Source organism: Telmatherina bonti, assembly GCF_933228915.1.
Source record: "Telmatherina bonti genome assembly, chromosome: 17".
Lineage (NCBI taxonomy): Eukaryota > Metazoa > Chordata > Actinopteri > Atheriniformes > Telmatherinidae > Telmatherina > Telmatherina bonti.
Window position 1 is genome coordinate 11,088,912 of NC_136615.1, and position 21,744 is coordinate 11,110,655.

A 21,744-nucleotide genomic window follows, 5' to 3' on the forward strand; every position below is an offset into this window, starting at 1 on the left:
CAGCAAATCCCCATAGACTCCATGTTAAAAAGGCCAACTTCTATAAAAGCTTCCCTTGGCAAAGTAAATTTGCTCAGCAGAACACAGCATCAAGACGATCATTCTGCTTGCCTAAATGCTGGACAAGACACATTAAAAAAAAAAAAAAAAAAAAAAAAAAGACCAACTTCACAGTAGAAATAAACATGTTTACAGCCTGGTTCAAAAATCCATTTTCGGTTTATAGGCCAGGTTTACCTTCATTACAACTGTGGGGGGAAGTGAATTTTTTTCTAATTCGCCCGTTTAAAAGTAATTTAATCTCAAAGTTCAGCATATTTAGGGGCGGACAAGTACCCGATCTCCCGCTTCGAGTAAGAACATAGAACAACTGCGAAGAACTAACGTAGAACTAACCTGCTTACCTCTGTTAGCTGGTTATCTCCTGCTATCTCCAGGTTAGCTCGGTTAGCTTTTAGCTACATAAAGCTCGGAGTTCGCTTGATGTCAACCATCCACCATGACGCTCACAGCCCCCTCTCAGCTCCACCTCTTTGCCCATATTTGTATTTTGCGGGAGAGACGACACGCATGCCCCTGCCAATATGGCGATGGTAGGAACCGCCCTCCGAGCTTCAATTCAGCTCTTCAGAAGGCTGCGGGTGACGTCCCGGAGGCTCCGTCCATCTCTTTATATCCAGTCTATGGGACAGACAGTTCTCGACACATCAGGCTGGCAGAAGTTTTTTCTTGTGGATCTCCAAGTATCGTGTGATTGGTTGGACATTTGAGGTGGGCGTGGTTAACATGAAAATGCCTGAAGGGGAAGGTTGCCACTTCAGTGATTTTGCTCATGCAGGTTATCTGTTGGTTTTGATAAAACAGCTGATCAAGGTGGTGAGAAAGTACAAACATTTTTACAGTATGTGGTATTTAAACACAGATCCATCTGCAACCTGCCCTGCCACGGACAAAGTTTTTTGTTTAAATAATAACTAACTGGGTTTATTGCACATAAAAGCAGACATCACCGCCACAGTGACCCCTCCCCCGTTGCAGACAAAGCTTCTTGTGGAGTATTAATGAACCTGACGAAGAAGAACTTTTTTTTTTTTGTTCCTACAGCCTCAACAGCAAGAACAAAGTTCTCTATTCTCGCGGAGTATTGCCCAAGCTTAAGATTTCGATCTTCCTCTATCTGGTTATCTATGCATTGTTTATACACACTCATTCCCATCCAAGCTGCTACTTGGCAAGAGGTGGGGATTTCCTGAAATGATCATGAAGAGTATTTAAGTCATTCTGACATAACTTTTCCGTGTTTATATGAGCAGAAGTTGCAGTGCTGTATGTTGCCTGCAGTGCTGGTAGTGCAGCTAATAGGACAGGTTTGTCCAGTCTAATGCGCACAAATGGTGTAAATCTGAACATTTCATCCTGTCAATTATCCACAAAAACTGTTGCTGGATGAGATAAACAAAACAAAATCCATTTGGTGTTAAATTCCCAGCAAACCTGTTGTAATTCTTTGTCGGCAGCAGGGCTGCTCTCTGAGCTAAATGAAATGGTTTTCCTGATCCGAGGCAGCTGGCTGGAATGTCGTCTGGGATCTCCCAAAAGGATACAGAGTGAGGTGGAAAGGTAAAAAGATTAGGAAAAGTGAGGAAATGTTAGGAAAAAAATCTATTTGGAAAATAATTAAATGAATTCACTTCCTTGCAGCTTAGACATGATGGTTATTTATGCGTCAGACGCAGCGTTGTGCTGTGGAAATATGCTAAACGGAGCGCGGACGCAGCAGGACTGCAGCTGGCGACGAGCGAGAGAGGATTACAGCCTAATGCAATGATTTAAACTCCATCAGAGACTTCTGGAACAAGTGCTCAGCACCATATTTGAGCTGACACATTCACAGCTTCGGTCTGGGTGATTTTTGTCATTTTGGGGGTGGGGGGGGGGCTGAGTTTTTGGACATTGTGTATTGCTGGTTCTGAAATCCTTGATGAGAAAAATAGGAAAACTTCCACTGGCCTCTTGAGTTGGCAAGCTGCAGCGTTGTTGTTGAAGTCTAATCCAGATTTGTGTCTGTCAGAAATGTCAGTTTTTTTCTTTCGTTGTTTGCAGCTCAACTTCTGGGGTTATTTATAAGTTAAGTCGTCTGAGATGATGAGTATTTTAAAATTCAGCTTTGGAAGATTATATCAGAATTTTCTCCATGTAGGAAAGTTTGTGTTTTAATAAGAACTAAAAAATCTTGATGTCCACCTCCCTGTGATTACTGAGGCGTGCAGCAGCCGCAAAAGCCAATCCCACTGCAGCGCTGCTCATTTTTATTTCTTTGTCTCGCTTTAATTGGCAATAATAATTCAATAAGACCATCACAGCCAGAAATAAACTTATCAAAAAGGAAGATGAAGCACCGCTGGGGTAATTGGTTTGTTCTGTTTCAACCTCAAACGAATATTTACACATTATTCATCACATTACTGCTGCAGCTCGGTCGCTTCAGACTGAAGTACTTGACAAAATAATGAAAGGAGTGGGATTACGTTTTGTTCCCAGGTATCTGTAGATAATAGACCACGTTGCACGAAGCTGCTAAAACTTGTCTTTACAGCCATAGCTGTCGTGTTGTCTCTTTAATTACAAAACAAAAACTATCCCCACTTTATTTAGTGGCATTTCCAGACTTCTGAACCAGATTTTATGTTGAGTTAGTGACTCTGAATGTGGCACAGCAGGCGCTACAGTCAGTCCAAGTGTTTAACAAAGCCAACAGATGATACTCAGCTTGTTGATTTGGAGTTGACCTTTTAGCAGCAAAGGGTTGTATCAACCCCACTGGCCAATATCTATCTGTTGTGTCCTCGTGTTCTATTGACTTCACCCTGAAACTATGGATTTATTTGCATTTGATTTTGTTTTAAAAGAAAATATCTTTAGACTATTTATAGGCAACAAAACTGGTATAATCCACGCTTACATGTTCTAAAGAGCTTATAACTATTGACAAGATTAATTTAACCTTTTGGCAGGATTTAGATGGTTTCTCTGCATAGTGGTTCATATTTTGATTGTATTGCTCTGTATTTTGTGATCCAGCTGTGAAACATGTGGAGCAAATATAAGCCAGCAAGAGGAGTTTTTATGTTTCAACAATGACCAGAGTCTATAGTGTGTGTGTGTGTGTGTGTGTGTGTGTGTGTGTGATTAATAAAAATCAAAACAAATCCTGTAGCATGGACATAAAGGGTGGATGAAGGCTGTTGGAGCTGTAGTCCAGACTTCTTTTGGTCCAAAAGAGAAGCTGCAGGTGCTCAGCAGAGGAGGAATGTTGTGATCATATGTCATACTGATAAGTCCTCCAATCCTACAAATCCCCAAATACCAAAGATGCAAAGTTAAATCTAAGACATAAAAGGATTTTTTTTTAAAATGGAGAATGTCTAAAAATACAGTTTGAGTTGCAGGTTTTTGCAATGTTTATTGAACACACACATTAGTGTGTTTGAGTTAAAGTCAAATCAGATTCCAGAAAGCAAAATGGAAGCAGGGTCCGTGTTCATCAAACTTCTGAGAATTACTGTTAAAGTCTCTGCTCACATTGACTTGATCTTAAATAAACAAACATTGACTTGTGAGTAAATACATTTTTCCCTAAAAGCTGCACTTATTGACTTATCATGTGTCTCATTCCCACTTTTAACAAGCTGAATCTCCAGTGTCGTCCCAGAGCGGCGTTACGACAATACGAGGCGTAAATGGAGTTTCAGATGACGTTACTTCTAAGTCCACTGAATTAACCAATCGCTGAATGGAACCATTATCTAAGAAGATTGAAACATCGTGTAGAGACAATTTCACTGAATCATTAAATCAGGGGAGCCCAAAGCTAGGTGTGTCCCTGCTCCAACACACCTGGCCTCCATTAAATGGATCCAACATCCTATGAAGTTCTGCTCAGCGATTGATTATTTTGAGTCAGGTGTGTTGGAACATTGAAAACCTGCAAGACATTTTGAATATTTTGTATAATTTTGTTGGTTATTGACTAAATGTACCCTCCCATTATCCATTTAATGCAGGGGTTGATTATGCAATTAATTTTTTCTTTTTTTTTCTTTCAGTAATTTTACATTTTTGTGTTTGGTTTCTGTCTGGATGACATCTCCTACTATCACAACATACAGTCGTGGGAAAAAGCTATTTGACCACGTTGTTTATTAAAAATTCATGTTCCGTTTTAATGTCTGGTATAACTAGGTGCGTGTCTTGAAATTGAGTGGTTGTATAAGTTTTTTACGCCACTGTAGATTATACCTGCTCTGTCCAAACAATACTTTTTGATCAGCTGCTTGTCAAGTAAAACAAGACGTCTCTCTCCATGCCGTCGCTCTACAACAGCGGTCTCCAACTCCGGTCCTTGTGAGCTGCCATCCTGCAGGTCTTGGTGTTTCCCTGCTACAACAAACTTGATTCAAATGAAAAGGTTCTCCAACAACTTGTCATCTTCTGCACCTGCCTGGTAATGAGGCATTGATTTGGGTCAGGTGTGTTGCAGCAGGGAAACACTAAAACCTGAGGTTGGTTGCTCACAAGGACCGCCGTTAGAGGCTCCTGCTCTACAGCACTCCAAACCACTTCGTACACGTCTGGAGGTCTCCTGGTCATCTGGAAGAGGAGTAATTCCCAGACTGGAGAAAGTTGATGAGCAATTTTTAATAAGTTTGAGAGTGGGACTAAATTCCGCAAATTCTCAGCATTTAGGACTAAAATGATGTTCGAAGACGCTTGATAAATATGGCCCTGGAACATGAATGTAAGTTAAGTGTGGCCACTCTGATGAGACGGAACAGTTCAGGTTATGAATGAAGTAAATCCGACTGCAGCTGACGTTCAATTGTATTAACAGATATTCATGCTTTACTTTAGGTTGTCCAGAATGATCAAAGTCTTAGTCAAGTAATGAATTCATAAAGATGTAAACCAGTTTCCCTCCATCATGCAAGCAAACGTCCGTTGCTCTTAAACATGAATTTCCATTTACTGAAGTCATAGGAAGTCCTTCTGTAAGTCATCAGAGTTACCAGATGGTTTTTCCAAATGATAAACTCAGGGTCAAGTTGAGGGTGAATGACTGTAACTTTATGGGTGTACGGCGAGGGGGGGCTTCTTAAGGACCACTTACACAGAGATCAAAATGATGTCATCTGAAGGGGAAAGATCACATTGAGTCAGCAGGAGTAACAAAAACTGCTCATCCTGATAAAGTTGTTTTTACAGAAGTATAAATATCTGTTTCTTTTAGCACAAGTCTGGATTAAACAATTCCTTATTATGAAGCGAGATAAGAAGAAAATGAAAACTTCATGAAGGCTTTCAGTGTCATTTGTAACTTCATCACAGCTGCATTAACGGCGGTGAAGAGTAATTGATCTTAGGAAGGGTTTTTGGGTCCTGAGCCAAACAGAGTTGTTTGCAGACCACATCAAGTACTGATCAGCCACCGGAGTGATTCCAGTCCTTAAACTGCTGCTTCAGCATGCACTTTCCCTAATCTGTGAAGAACTCATGCTCATTAGGGCTGGCATGCTGAGACAACAGAGGGAAGTGGTCTCTGTGCAGTCTGTGGTTTTGGTGAAAAGCGCCTCTCAGTTTAAATCAGAAGCTGTGTGCTGATGTGTTGATAAGCTGCAGGTTGAGATGCCTTCAGAGCCTTATTAGCTGATGTTTGTGGGAGCTGGGACATCTCTGGTCTGGTTAGTGTCAGCAGATGGCCTGTGGCTGACTCAGACTGTCCTACATGACGATATACACAGCTTCTGCTTTGTGCCACAGCTGTTTAATGCTCCCTCAGGTTTTTAAGGTACAACACAGTCAGTATTTTACACATTTTGCAGATATTATTTCTCCTCCTTAACTTAATGTCATTATTTTACTTGGTAAATTGTTGGGGATTTTTTTCTGTTCTTTTCCAGCAGTGGACCAGCTGTAACCATTAAACAAACCAATGATAAGTGTCATGGCTTTGCAAGACTTAGAGTGGGTCGTGAAAAGTAATGAGGTCATCTAAAAGGAAGCCTCTCTGTGTTACTGTTTACAGCCTACCGAGTGCTTGTTGATAATAAATCCAGTGGCACTTCTGGAAAAACCTCAAATCAAATGTCCACATAAGCGGATGAGATTCCTTAGATCATTGAACTATGACTTAATTGTTATGTTAAGAAGTAAATACATTCTGAAGCTGGCATTGATCTGAATTTAAGGGTCTCTGAGAAGTATTTAAGGAAGTTTTTTCTTTCACAACTCTGGCTCAAAGTGGATTTAAGGTGTTTGGATGTCAGTGCCTGATTCAGGTCTTATAAGACTAGAGTCTGGGTCCTAACAGTCCCATTAAAACCGAGAGGCTCACACAGCACAGGGACGATAAAATGAGAAGAAAGCTTCACAGGAAACGATCCCAGCAAGTGTCAGAGTTGTCATCAACTAATCCACCTGCATGTCGTTCCAGCTACAACTCCTCACGTCGGTTGTTAGATGCGGATTGTGAGACAATGTCAAGGGGCTGATCTGAGACTGCAGACAAATCACCTCTTATCCTCGTGGTTGCCCATAAAATCAGAAAAATTGACCTTTATTCTTAGTATATTGATACAAACCAGCATATAAACAAATTAAATGTAAATTTAACCAAATATCAAGTGAAAACAACCAAAGCAAATACTTTAAAGACCATTTATCTGTAATTGTGCCATCTGTTATAATTAGATGTTTGTGTCTTAACTAAGTATTTGGACAAATCTTCTTATTTTGTTCTTGTCAGACAGGATAATCTTTTCCACTAAGCATGGTGAACGAACAGCGTGTCTGTATAGAACAGAGAGTTGCATATGATGCACATTAACGAGACATTTTAGTCACAACGAGACTCTTAGATCAGCGAAGTGAACACAGTACACACACAGTAAGTCTGAGTAACACCACTCAGCAAATGTGTAGTTAATTAACTAAGCATTAACCAATAATTAGCTAGAAACAACAGATCTTTCAGTCTTTTTTTTTTTTTTGCAGCTTTCACAACATGTACATGCAAAAAGGATAATACATGCATATTAACTGTATATTACTGTGTGACAGGTCAGAATTTATTGTAGTGCAAAATTAGGAACGTGGCAGAATACAAGCATCAGATTATAGACAGAGATGTGTAGCAACGTTATTACATGGCATTGTGTTAAATATCATAGATTAGCCATTAGAGGGTTAAGCAAGAAGCCATGTAGATGTTTCAGCATAACTAAATTTTGAGTTTACAGTTTCTAATGGTTCATTTATGACGGACTTAAACCAACTAGACCAACAGGCTTCTGGCTGTTGCCATAATCCAAAGTCAGACTGGAAACCTTTCCTTTATGGCCATTTCTGTAAGCTGATACCAGCATGACTGATGCATGAATTACTAAAAAGCAATGCCTCATTTTTTTCACATGCAACATTTTACTTCTGCTGATTCTCTGCATTTTTTTCTTTTCTTCATTCCAGCAAAATGCCTCCAGAAACATTTTCCCTCCATCATAAACTGTTATTTATGTTACAGTTGAGTAAAAGCAGCTTATTTTAAGTTATAAGTTACTTGTATTACTGAGCGATGCAGACATCAGCCTGCTAAATGTCCGGATACCGATGAGCAAGTTACGGCTGAAGACACGAGACATGTTTAAGTGTTTTGTTTTTTTTTTTAACTTCAGCAGTCCGACATTTTTCTCGTGGTTTTGTTGGATTCGTAGTCGCCACTTTTTTATAGCGTCTGTGGCAACAGTTTGCAAACGGTGATTGATTTGTTTCTGAACCTTACAGGTTGTGCTGTAAAGCGTAGAACATATGAAACACATGTGGAGTCTTAAATGAAAGCGTTGCTCGGTGTGACCCGCTTACTCTGTTCCACCCTTCTTCTTCCTCCTGGCTGTTCTTCAGACCGCTTCCTGGAGTCTCCACACGCTCGACAGAAGATCCAAGTTGATGAGTGCTGACAGATTTTACAACTCTTGGCAAAAATGTTCGAATCACCACTTTTGGAGGAGGTTCATTCAACTGTTTTTATATGATGGAGAAAAAAAACACAAAAAAAAAGCATGACATTTGACACAGAAGTTCTTCATTTATCAGCTGAGAACATGGACTTTTCTAAAACATGCTTAAAGAATTATATCAATGAGAGCTGAAGTCATGTTTGGCCAACTTTTTAAATAAAGTAGAGGGGAAAAAAAAGATGCATCAGCTTTTAGTAGTTTGGTTTGACGTCCTCTGACAGCGTGGACGTCACTCATTATAAAAACAATACTATTCATCAAAGTTCCAGCTTTTTTCTACAGCAGTTAAACAGATCAGCTTTTACAGGACGAAGCCTTGTTATCGACACCCCTCATCCCCACTCCCCGCCCCCTTTCCATTTTTTTTCCAGTTCCCATCAGAAATATGAACTCTGAGAGCCAGACTGTTTGCTGTTCATGTCATTAAGCTGATGTTTTTCCTGAGGAGCAGTTTAAATTACCTTAGCTTTCATTGCAAGGTGCATTAACATCCAGAAAAATGACTCCAAATGATCAACAAACTTATTTTTAATCCACAGAACAAGAAGTGTGAAATGTTTTAAGTTGCACATTTACTGCAGAACAGGATCTGGAGCTCTGGTTCTGTGAAGCTGGTTTTAGGTGCTTCCCTGCTCCACCTGATTCTAAATGGATCCAGCACTTTAAGTTTTGCACAATGACTCTTTTAAATTGTGTGTTTGAAGCAGTGAAGCCCCTCAACCCTGCAGGATGGAGCAGAGTTTCAGCTCTCCGACTGCAACGATGACTTCCACCATCTTTAGTCTTTCCTCATCACTTATCTGTGAATAGTTTTTCTTCATGCAGTCATAAATCATCACTGCATAATAATAAAATCAATAGATTCATGATTTCTTATTGTATTTATTTATGTATTTGTAGTATTTTGCTGTGTGTGCAATAAGTGTGGGGAGTTGTAATGTGTGTAAACTGTTTATAGAGAAAGCACAGTTGGTTTTACCTTTGTCACATATTGACTGAATGATACTGTGTTTTATTATGAAGTTGTTGATAAGCAAAGGAAAATGTCCCTATGGGGATGGTAAACATATGTTTTGCTGGACCTGCACCAAACCAGAGCTCCTGCATCATCTCCGTGTTCAGTGCAGATTGGTGTTTTATGTCATCCAGTCACCGATAGCTCGTGACGGCGTCTCTTCAGTCTGATTGTAGATGATTTACATTTGCCTTTTCTTTTGCTGTTTTGTCCTCATTTGTTGCAACATCTTCTGATGTTGTCCTGTTTGTTTCTCTTTTGCACCAGTTGAGTGTTTTTCTTCCGTCTGGTGCACGCTGGCCTGGTGTGGTACCGCTGCATAAAGGGTGGCAGAGGTTTTTCCTCATGTTTTTTTTAGCAGCTTCACACAAAAACTACTGGATTGATCTGTTTTTTTTTTCTGAGAAAGAATCTCGGTCCATTTTTGATTCCATCACATCTTCTGAATAATCCACCATCTGGATCCAGGGATCTTTTTTTAAGGATTCTTTATCATTGTGAGGTATAGGGCTATTTTTTTAGCATGTATGCATATAACCCCACATTAAATGGTCAGTCTGCCTCGCCATGAAATCCAGGAGAAGTTCCCAACAGGTTTTACAAGATATCCAAGTCCGATCCGGACCCCGGCAAAGCTCTGGTTACTGCCATCCAGAACAGGATAAATCTTAGGAGTTTTCCTCACTGCAAGAGAACAAATTAATAGATAAACATGCAACAAACACCAAAATATAGCCGAGACACTGTGGACTTATCAGTGTATCCAGGAATCTAATAAGTAGGACTAAAACATCGGCTGGAAATCACTACATGGGTGGAAATGAGCTGCTTGGTGGAGGTCTGCACTCTCACTGCTTTAGTTTTATTTTCCTCAGAGTGAGACATCTCTCGTATGCAGGTGCATATTTCATGAACAGAAAGTCTCATTGTTCACATCATATTTAAGTAGAAACATATTGTACAACCAGAAAGTTAAATTATCCTCAGCACTGCAGTCTGAGGGAACAAGTTTTATATTCCTTCCCACTGTTTCCAGCTGACGGCTCCCTGGTTGTCTTGATTCCTGTCAGGAAGCGGCAGCAGCTCATTAATGTCTGCAGGTATCCTCGTTTTAACATTTACACATTAAAATATGCAGATCTCTTTAAATAAATGGAGCTTTCATCATTCATTCCTCATAAGTAAACGGTTGAAAACTTTTCCTCTGCTTGACGTGATCCACAGCCCCCAGTTAGTCCTGTAGATTGAAGCATTTTCACCAGAGGAAGTTTGTCTAGCAGCGTCTTAGTCAGCTTAAACTCTGTCTTCAGATGGACACGCTGTAATTTGCAGTACGAGCTTGGCTCATACAGATCTCATCCATCCTGCAATGAAATGTGACAAATCTACTGGGGGCCTGTCAAACCATTCATCCGTTGTTTTTCTTCTGGTTTGTCTTGTTGGTTTTTGTTTGGTTCATTTTAAAAGATGAATGTGGCTTTAAATTATATTTTACACTGAGACCCCTTTAAATTCAGAAACTTTGAATCAAATATAACACACACACACACACACACGTTACTCTACACTATTAAACTGTATTCCTAAAGCAGCCTCACCGACTCACTTAAAAGATTTAACTGATGCTCGCTTCATCCTCTAATCACATTAAGAAGGCTGTCCGTATGGCGGCGTGCTGCATGTCACCCTGACTGACTAGTTTTGCATCACAGTTTGGGGTTGACCGCAGCTGACATGATGCCTACGCTCATTTCAAGATGTCTTGGAGGTTTTAAATGAAGACTGTGTCCATGTTGGCTTGTCCAGTCTGGTAAAAGAAGCCATGTCGTTGTCAGCGAAAATACTTTTTCTTTTCTTTAAATGAACCAGAAACTGAATTCTATCGCATTTGTTGATTTTTATTGGATGATAAAGGAGAAGTTAAATCAGGAGGGAACATGCTGCACATTCAGACTTCTTTAACACAAGCTCCTGTGGAAGACTGGAAGGAGGATTTGGAGTAAGGAAGGTTTAGTGTCAGCAGGAGGTAAGTGGAAATGTAAACTGTCCCAACATGACATGATCATTTAGTAAAACACTTCATTTTTGCAGCTTTAATCAGGCAGGAGAAAATACTGAATCATTACGGTGAAGTTAGTCTGACTGGAGGCTGATGTCTGCCTGCTGTCTGTGCTCTTACTTCACTTTCCTCTCATTGTTCAGGCTTTTCCCTGTAATTTTTCTGCACAACCACAAGCCCTGCGCTTTCTGTCATGACTCCCAGGAACAGTGGCATCTCATTTAACGGCAGCAGCCCAGCTCTGCATCCATTAGTTACAGTAGAGGGAGGGCAGAAAGGGAGGGAGAATGACGGGCTATTTAAGGGCTGGAGTTTAAAGCTATGGGTGTCTGACCCAAACTCTCCTCACGCTTTAAAAGACATTTCCTCCCACACACACTCTGCCTCTGTCTCTGCTTTTTGATTCACTGAAAAGGAGCTGAGCTTCAGCCTGAGCTGTGAATGCTGAGGGAAGATAAGGAGCAGGCTGAGGAAGGGCTGACAGAGCTGCCACCTTGTTGGAGACGCTGCAAGTCGGAGAGGTGACAGAGGAGAGCGAAGCATCCTTTACTTGTGAGGAGCACCGCGTTATACCTGCAGAAAGAAATCTGATTCCTCTAACAGAGGTGAGAAGACGTATTTATGCATGCATGAGACTTTTGAGCCAGTTTGATGCCAAATGATCCATTTCTTTACTTTTTTTTTTTTTTTTAAACGTATTTTTTCAAAATGTGCATGAATGGCTTGTTTACCAGTTTATTAGGCATTCTTGTTGTGTAGTGCAACTTCTTCCTCACACACAGCAGCCAATTCAGTGGTAATGTCTCCCTGCTGGGGGACTGAACATGTGGAACAGCTTTGATCACCTCAGAAACGGCCAGCACGCTTCATGCCAAGAAGAAATGCTTTCAGAGCTAGTCAGGTTGTAGATCAGTACTGTAAAACCTGAAGATTAAAGCCGTCTATCCATGCGTACGTTCATGCACATGGGCGAAGAAATACACGAGGCGTTTGCTGGTTTTAGGATTTAGCAGCTTGGTGATTCAGCCACGTTACCTCGAGCGGTGCGATTCAATTTTCACTGCACGTCAATTTTCCATCATAAAGTCGAAATGAAGGCAAAGGAGAAGAAAATACTTCATCCGTTCAGTCCATTAGCTGCGTTTAATTACAGTCTTGCTGCAGTGGTTTCATCCTTTTTATGCTTTGTGTGGAGCGTTTGAGTCACCAGCTGCACTCCCCGTTCAGCAGAACATTTCACCTGAGGAAGATTTTAATCGTCCTCTACCTCTCATGTGGACTTCCTCCCCTCCTCCACACGGTTGGATGGCGTCAGCTGTTAGGGCTGGGACAGTTTACAGCCTCCCTGCTGCAGTCAGCGCCGGGTGTCCTGGGAAGCGTGAGAGGTGTCTCTGTGAACACCCCCCCACCCCCGTCAGACGGACATCTGGTTCGAGCTCCCTGAGGGGCTCGTCCTCCACACTTTCCCCCCTGCATGACCTGGTCACAAAGAGCCAGGGGTCGGCCATAACTCAGTGTCACACACCTCGTTTTGTTCTGTCAGAGGTGTTGGATTGTTTCTACGCTTGCAGCTGGAAGTGTCAGCTGAGTGACGGCATGACAGTGCTGCAGGTTAGCTTTGCACCACGTTGCCGTGATTCTTCTCAACACTTGAATAGATGTGTGTTATGTAATTGCAGGGTTTTTTTTCTGACAGTTTTAGCTCAGTCTATCAGAAATGTCTAAAATCAGGTGTGTTGGTGATGAGTGGGCCTGAGCACAGATGGCTGCTTGGAGGTGATGATTTACAAGAGAACAAATGTCTTATGTTCTTCACAATGATGATACGGACACGTCAGTTTGATCAGGCAGTTAATTAATTAAATGATTAGTTGATTGATAATAAGAAAAGTGACATAATGCCGACATTATGGTGAATAAAATCAGCAAATACGAACATTTACGGGTGCAGAGAGACTCAATAGTTGCGATAGAAACTGACGTCTGCCCCCATTTAAGGCTCAACGGGGGGGGGACGGTTAAACTTTAAGGCACTCTTGAGGATGTCTGCCGTGCAGCAGTGGGATCGTTCTGTTGATGAGGTGCTGCAGTTTCTATCTACAGTAACTGCCTCAATTAACTTTCCTGATGATTTCCAGCTGCGCCAGATGCCACGAGAGTCGAGCTCCACAGTTTATGGAAACTCCAAAAGTTCTCACAGAAAACAAACAGATGCGCTCGTTTAGCGTTGACCACCGAGCGGATTCCCGACATGCTGCCATCGGCCGCAAATGTTTCCTAAGAGGAGTATCCAGACGCGCTGCGCTCGCTCGCTTCTTGCTTCGTCACTCCTCGGCTGGCGGATGGCACCGACCGATCAGATCTCACATGCAGTACCACGGAGGGGAAGCTTTCATCGTATCTGGACACAGAAATCCCTTTTTTTTTTTTTTTACATTTTCTTTGACTAAGCAAAACAGATGTGATGAGTCCAGGGCCAACATTCTCGGTTTCTCTTCTCCACGTGGGAAAGTTCCCTTCTCGCTGCCAGCATGCGGGAAAGAATACTTAAGCTCCAGCAAATGGATTCTAACTTAGCGAACAGGTTATATTTGTTTCTGTTTCCTCTACTGATTGTCTTCCCATGTCCTACAGACAAATTGGTTGTCCTTGGTTTACCTCAGGTCTCCTCTGGATTATGTATTTTTGTCTTTTTACACTGACTTGTTTGTACAATGATGCAGAAGCACCAAATTACTTTTGTATAAATATGGTGTCTGCTTGTTTCTGGAAAGTAGCGGTTGCCTAGCAATAGTCCAAAGATGCTCATAAAGTCTCCATGTTCTTCTCTTTTTCTATCTTTCCTGGATGATTTCTTTTCACAGTCTGTTTGAAGACTTTTGTAGGATGTTTATCTGTAAATTTTAAAAGAAACTAGAACTGTGGTGGAGATTCTGGTGTTTAATTCTCCCAAACCCACCACCATCTTTTGGCTACCTCGGCTTTAATAAGGCTCAGGCTGAAGTCACACATCACTTATTTGCTTGCATTTCCTAGGTGTGTTTCCATTACATCTAGAATTGCGCAAAAACTAAATATTGCAATAAAAAAAAAAAAACACTAATGAAAAAGCCTACATTTCCAAATCACTAAAAAGTTTTTATGCTCTCAAGAGGTGGATTTTCAGATGTTTTGATGTAGAAACACATCATAGGACTGTAATGGAAACACTTCTTTTGCATTTATGTGTCCCCTGACATGACGTGGGGGGGGGTCATCGCCAGCTCATTTCCGGTAAAGATGGTGCGGTGCTGAACAAACAGTGGATTTCAAAGTTTTAGAAAAGAAAGAAAGCTAAAGCAAATTCTTTGCCGCATGTAAAAAAAAAAAAAAAAAAAAAAAAAAAAAAAACCCCACCAAAGATGGAAACGCAGCCACTGTCTCCTCCATCAGCTGTTTGTCTTGACGTCCAGACACAACAAGGCGCATTATGATGCTGCAGTGAACCAAGCAGAAGTTATTTGTGCATCGTGTCTGGAGGCAGCCAGATGCAGGAACTTGGCCAGCAGTTTAATAACAGCTTATATGTGGTGCTTCTTATATGTATGTTGCCTCGTAAAAACACGTTTGCTTTATACTCTTCACGATGAAGCTGCATCCTTCTGTCTTTGCTTGTATACTTTTATTTTGTTGTCATAAAATACCAATAAAAACAAGAATCATCTCCAGACAGAGCTCCTTTCTTTTACTACATTGTCAATCCATTTTATCTTGTTTTTAATGGTTGCCCAGTCTTTATTATCTTCTCTTGCTTCAGTTCATTGAGGTTTATGCACTTATCTTTGTTTCCACCGCTGCATTTCAGACTAACTCAGGTTTGGACTGGACTCTATTTTATCTCTTGTTGCAGGTCTGCTGCTGTATTCTGGGATTATTGACCTGCTGCATGAGACGGTTCCATTCAAGCTTTAGTTGTCCTATATATGGCCTTGCCTTTTATCTAGAATATGTTGATATACAGAGATGTTTAGGCTCAGTGACTGCATGCTGTTCAGGTACCATGGCTACAAAACTGGCCCAGATCATCAACCCTCCACCGCCGTGCTTTACAGTTGGGATGGTGTGTTTGTTCTGATTTGTTTTACGTGCCGCTGTGCGTTCTGACCAAACATCTCCAGTTTGATCTGGGACGCCTGAAGGATGTTGATCCAGGAATCTTGTGATTTGTTCAGGTGCAGCTTTGTAAACCTGAGCTGTGCAGCCATGTTTTCTCCTGCAGCCTTGAAAGAAATAAGGTATTGTTAACTGAGACGTGGAGATTCTGAGATGTAGCTGTCTGGTTTCTCAGAACATCCCACAGTCTGACCTTGGGCTGAACTTACTGGGACGTCCACTCTTTGAAAGATTGGCAGATTTTCCATGTTTCTAATAATCTTTCTACTCTAGAATGATGGACTCCAAATAGTTAGAAAAATCCTTACTCTCTAAGATCTCTGTTGATGTCTTTCGGAAGTAGATGATCATTTCTTGGAGTTATTTGAATAATAAATGAGTCCCAGTTTAATTTATTCTTCTCATACTGAACTGAAACTCCAAAGAAAATAAAATATACTGATTTTTCTTTATATTGTTCATTTATAAACCCAATAGATTACAAAAGTGTGTTAAATCAGGTTACGGACCTCTTGGTCTGTTGTCTTTGATAACTTCCACATAAAAATCAAATGATGCTAAAAAGTCTCGCAGCAAACTGCAATTTATGACAAGAGCTCAACTGAAATGTAAATATTTAAGCAAATAAGCAAATGTGTTTCTGTTTCTTCATAATATGGATTCATGAAGTTCAAATTTATGTTTTAATTGATGAAAAGACTCCAAAAGTAAAATGGTTTCATCACTTGGTTTGCTTTTGAGCACTAGCAGGGATTTCCAAGTCCAGTCCTCCAGACTTACTATCCTGTAACTTTCTGTGCAACCCTTCTCCAAAACATCTGAATCAAATGCATGACTTGTTACAGGCTGCTGTGGAGCAGAATGACACGAGGATGAGGGCATTCAGCCATTCACTTCAGATGTGTTGAAGGGATGCATCTAAAAGCTGCAAGATGGAAGATCTCAAAGACCGGACCCCCGCTGTAAACCAAAACAAAGTCCACCATGAGCCACACCGCCTCCACTTTTTTCTCCCACTCACCTTGCCTGCAAGCAAACATGCAAAAACACTGACCAAAACAACAGCAACACTTTGTGGAACATGGGGGGCTACGAGGGGAGGGAGGAGGTGGTGATTCACATGAACAGAGCTGGACTGGTATGGAATCAGATTTGTTTCAACATTTCCATGCAAAACCTTTTAAAACTCAAGCAAAACACAACAATTAAAACCAAACTTTCTAAAACTTAAGTAAAATAAATTATCTCAAAATAAAAAATGATCAATCGTCATGAAAACTATTAGGCTTTTATTTGATTAAATTGAGTAGTTTTGTTTGCAGTTTCCTCTTTCTCTTTTCTCGCTATTTTAGTTTCGCTTCTCAGTCTTTGGTTTTGATTCTCGATTGTTTGGTTTCATTTCTGACACAAACCTTTCATGGACGGGCTCTTTAAGGGGCACATTCCGATTGGCTGGTGAGTTTTGGAGTGACACAGCTGTAGCCTGATTTGTTTTGTTTTTTGCTTGAGTTTTAAAAGGTTTTGCTTGGAGATTCTGCAACAAATCTGATTCCATAGACTGGCTGGTAAATGCAGGACTAGAGATAAATACAGAGAAAATGTGTGATGTCATACTTTATTCCAGATAAAATTACACCTCTGCCTCTTCATAGTTTTTTTTTTTTGTTTTTATTTCTTAAATCCAGAAATATTAAATATCCTTAATATCATCTCCAATCCTCTGTTGAAGTGCTTGAAAAAAGTTGGAGCGACTGATTACACTGATCTGTCAAAGGTCTGTTAATAACTGCACAGAATAATGTATTATTTTTTGACAAGTATCATTGCTTGGAGAACAAAAAGTATTAAACTAAATATTTCTATGAGAACTTTTAACAAATATGCAGACTTCCACAAGTTGATGTCATCAGAAGCATCTTTATCCAAACACAGTGAGAGTCCTGCCGACATTTAAGACATTCATCCTTTACCCTGAAGACCATAAATTATCGGTTTTGTGAAGTTTTTCCTTTTTGAAAAGATCAAAAACATTTTGTAAGACCTCGTTTTAAGATTTACAGCTCCTGTCCTAACCTGCCTTTATTCGACCCCACGCACCAGATGTGTAAGAACTTGTGAAACTCAAGCTTGGTTTTATTTCTGTGCTTAACCTGGTAGGATGATGAGGCTCGGGATGAAAGGAAGGTCAGGTCAAAGGTGGGGACAGTAAAAGAGGAAGACGACTGATGAGATACATCTGCCTTCGTACCTGTAGCTCAGTTTAATAGTCATCAGTTTGCTTTTGGCACGACGACGTGCTTCCTGTCGTCCAAATGAAAGTTAAAAATGGGGACAACATTGAAGCATAGTGGCGCTCAGCTACACTCGCTGGATGTAAAGATTCCTGGCCAGAAACACCCCGGACCCCTCCCCCGACCCGTTCTTCTGCTTTATATATCTGGAATTTCTTCCAGGAATCTATTAGAGAAAAAAACCCACTAAACTTGTACAGATTTTTCACATTTTGGAAAAAAATGTACTCGTGTTTGACAAATGACTTTAATTTGTCTCTAAAAAGTCAGATTTCTGAGGAAGCAGCCCAGAAAAGGTCCAGTCAGTCTGAATTCTGCAACATAAAATAAAAGGATGGATTTCATTTTTACAAGACAAGCAGGGAAAGAATGTGGATGTATGGGTTTTGTGCAGCAAGTGTCTCTTTTGGGAGGATGAAATGGGCATGACACGGTTTTATTTATATGCAGAGGTTTTTGTAGGTAGAATATAACGTCCTTAAATTCACAAAGGCAACAGATCATCACAAAAAGATGCAACAAGCACCAAGCTGGACTGTTTGAAGCCTTTATAAGAACAAAACCAGCTGCAGCGCCTCTCTTTTTTTTTTTAAATTTAGCCAACTGCAGGTAGTGTTCCCCTCTGGAAGCCATTTTTCATGAGTTTGCATGTGCAGGAGAAGAACTATAAAAAAAAACTTTCTAACGAAATGCTTGTGCACCTTTTCACAGACCCGTTTTGCCTCCAAGTCAAGGCAGCAGATAAGCATGTGGACGGGATGTTTACAGGATGTTTGAGGATTAAAAGTTCTAAAGTTCAGAGTAAATTTAAAGTTACGTAAAGCCTGCAAACCGTTTCAGTTGCCTCCTATATCATAGCTTTGATGTATCCTGAGACTCTGATGGGAAATGCTTCCAGTAGTAAAATGTTGTTTGCCTCGAGTGGGCTTCAGCTTCTTCACCTGGATTATTTTGGAAACTCATCACAAACTAATCCAAGGAAAATTTTTCCACACTGAGGAAGAAGCTTGTTTGATTTCTCTTAAATTTGATTAGTTTTAGTGCCCAGCATGATGGAGACATGCAAGATACTTGTCAAAGAGAAAAAGTCCTGCAGTGAATTATCAATTTTTACACTTTTATCTAACCCTACCAAATTCATAGAATCAAAACTGAGATTTTGTTTGTGTACATGAGTATGAAAGAAGTTGATGAGCCAGAGCAGCTGCAGATTCTTTAGTATTGAGGTTTCTTTCGTGCAGCATTACATTCACAGGAAGGCATGGAAGAAATATGATGAAGTGATAAATCTCTGGCATGCTCAGCAATTGTTATGCTGCAAGCTAGTGATTCAGTTCAATTCGCTCTGATTTAGAAGCAGCAAAAACATGAATTACCATAATTCAAGATGAGCTAAAAGCAAATCAGAAACTTCTGCTGTGGAAGGAAATGAAGCAGACATAACTGGGTTTCATATCTGAAAAGTTTCTGTTTCTAATTCACAGATTAGAGAAAAAATAAACTTTCAATTGCCATAAGAACTCAAATCTAAAAAAAATATCAGAAAAATAAAACAACTGAATTTTACCATTATGCAGCTGAAAAAAGTTGTCTGGTCTCACTGGCTTGGAATGGTCACCATGGCTCTTTATTCTCAGCATGGCTCATACAGTACACTGTGATGCTGGCACAAAACAGGCTTTCATGGGTTTAAAGGAACTTTCAAATGTCCCGAATGTTACATGCGCCCAGTCGAAGATGAAGTTTCTTGTGGAGCATAAATCGAGCTGTGTTCTTGTTCTTGTGGTTCTTGCTTCTTGAGGAGTGTGTAATGAGCTTCAGTGCTCTCCAGTGTGGAATATGAGCTCAAGATGAGTTAACGTTTTTAATATTTTCCACTTTTAAACATTAACATTTTATGAAAACCATCTCATTTTAAAGGTCCTTTTGTCTTCATACTTTTCAAAAATTAAATCTGGGTGTCAGAGGTCCGTCAGCATTGTTTTCAGAGTGTATTACCCCAAACGGGTCCTTCGTTGCCATTCAGGAAATGCCTCTAATGAGCTTTACTTAGCATGAGCTGTTTCTGTACGTGTCTACGCCCCTCCTGCGGATAATATGAGGCTCGCACTCGACCCTGGCTGTGTCCGAATGTCTACACTAACCCCTCATTTACTCTTAGTTTATTTATTTCGAAAAAAATGAAAGAAAATAGGAAAAGAAAAATATGAGTACATGCTTATACATACATATGTACATATGTACATACACACACATATATACATACATATACATACTAATTAAAAAAATAATAATCACACATATTAATGTTAATAACAATAATAATAATAATTCCTTATCAATTTGACAATTAAATTCGTGAGATAAAAGGAGTTCGAAAAAGTGGGAAGAAGTTATTCTACAGGGCTAAACTATATAGCACACTACATAGTGCACTAATTCTGTTGGTGATTCGGACACAAAGCTGCATATTCTTGTTGTTGCAGATGAAGTGACTACGGACCGTCACCACGGCAACCACCACGCTTCATTCCAAATCCAAACTAGTGTTTAAAATACTTTATTTTCTCATATTTTCATTTATTCTTTATTGTTGCATATTTATTCAACAATTAAATCTTTAAGGATCTTTTTTTTTTTTTTTTTTTTTTTTTTTTTAACCTGCTTTTACGTTTGTGTCACTTGTGCCACTTTGAGCTCCTGCAGCAATGCATTCTGGTCTGTACTGACCTGTCTAGTGACCATCGATACTCACTGCTTTTCAAGATGCATTGTGGGTGATTTTGAGTGCACTACTTTCTCTCTGGACATCCACAGAAAATGGCGTGACCAGTATGTAGGGCGTGAGTAGGAAATAGTGTGGACTTTCAGACACTTCCACTGCTCTGTGATTTTTAGATGGCAGGCTCAGCTTACTGGAAGACAAGTTAATAACAGTATCCACTACTGGAGGGACTGGTTAATTCTCTTGATGGGTTCAGAAAAGGAAAGATCTCAGACTCACTTGTTTCAACACACAATCACTAAACAGTGGATCAAGCAGGTGAAAGATGGTACAAATTATTTCATTTTTGGGCCTCATACACAGGCTATGAGGACACATATGACACACATATTTAGAAATCAAATTTAGCATATTATGGGACCTTTAAACATGTCATATGTTTCTATATTGAATAAAGTAATAGTATATAAGATTGCTAAAGCAGAGTGTTTTGATTTTAGTTAGCATTTTGCACGTCGTCCCCACCTTTTCTTTATCACATTATCTCCAGTTTCTTTAACTTTAAGTGATCTTGGCCTTCACAAGAAAGCAGTCAAGCTCTTAGTTATAGACACTTGGAGTGGTTGGCCGTTTCACACATGAGTTGTTTCATTTGCCAGACAATTCCATGCCAGATCCTTGTAGCACCACAACCTCTGGCTGGAAACTGGCGGAAAGCAGCTGTTTTAAGTGGCTGCATCTGTACTTTGGTTTTATAGCATGAAGTTTAAGATCAGTTTGACATTGATTCTGTGGGATTTTTATGATGTCCTTCTGTCTTTCCAGAGTTTTTCCTGTAACCAGAATTGGTCTTCAGAAAAGAGGCCCTGATAGATTTATTTCACCGGTCCCACGTCCTACGTCGAGCATGGGCACACAAAGCCTCAAAGGCTGCCTTCTTCTGATTGTTCTTCTCAGCTTATCTGATGCTGGGCTGGTCAAGGAAATCCTGCAGCATCGACGTCAGACTCCGTCACCCCTTAAAGATCCCAACCACACCCTACCAGGTGCAGGCCATCCTGTGGTTTTCAGCCACGTCTATAACATCGACGTTCCTGCCAGTTCGCTGTGCTCAGTAGACCTGGACGCACCAGAGAGCACGCAACTCCTTCCCAAGGCCGCCTCCTCCTCCTCCTCCTCCTCAGGCCACCACTTCACAGAACACACACTCGATGGGGAGAACCAGATCGTCTTCACGCATCGCATCAACATACCTCGGCAGGCCTGCGGCTGTAACGACGACCTGCCAGCCCTGAAGGACCTCATGAGCCGACTGGAGATGCTTGAAGGCGAAGTTTCGACTTTGAGGGATCAGTGCAGCAACGAAGGGGCCTGCTGCACTGCTCAGGTCACAGGTCAGTGTCTCATGCAGCCAATACAATAAAAAAAATGCT

General features: G+C 40.5%; 1 protein-coding gene across 5 annotated transcripts in view; it reads left to right on the forward strand.

The window, feature by feature from the left end:
- The first annotated feature begins 11,509 nt into the window (after window positions 1-11,509).
- The window catches only part of LOC306768236 (tenascin-like), a 40,830-nt gene continuing 30,595 nt past the window's right edge, over window positions 11,510-21,744 (forward strand). For all 5 annotated transcript variants that reach the window (XR_013771653.1, XM_079256504.1, XM_079256507.1 and 2 more), the window contains exons 1-2: window positions 11,510-11,748; window positions 21,137-21,705. Coding sequence is in view for 4 of the 5 variants with exons in the window: in XM_079256504.1 (XP_079112630.1) it covers window positions 21,219-21,705 (487 nt within the window). In the remaining variant the exon portion in view is untranslated. The remainder of the gene's footprint in view (window positions 11,749-21,136; window positions 21,706-21,744) is intronic.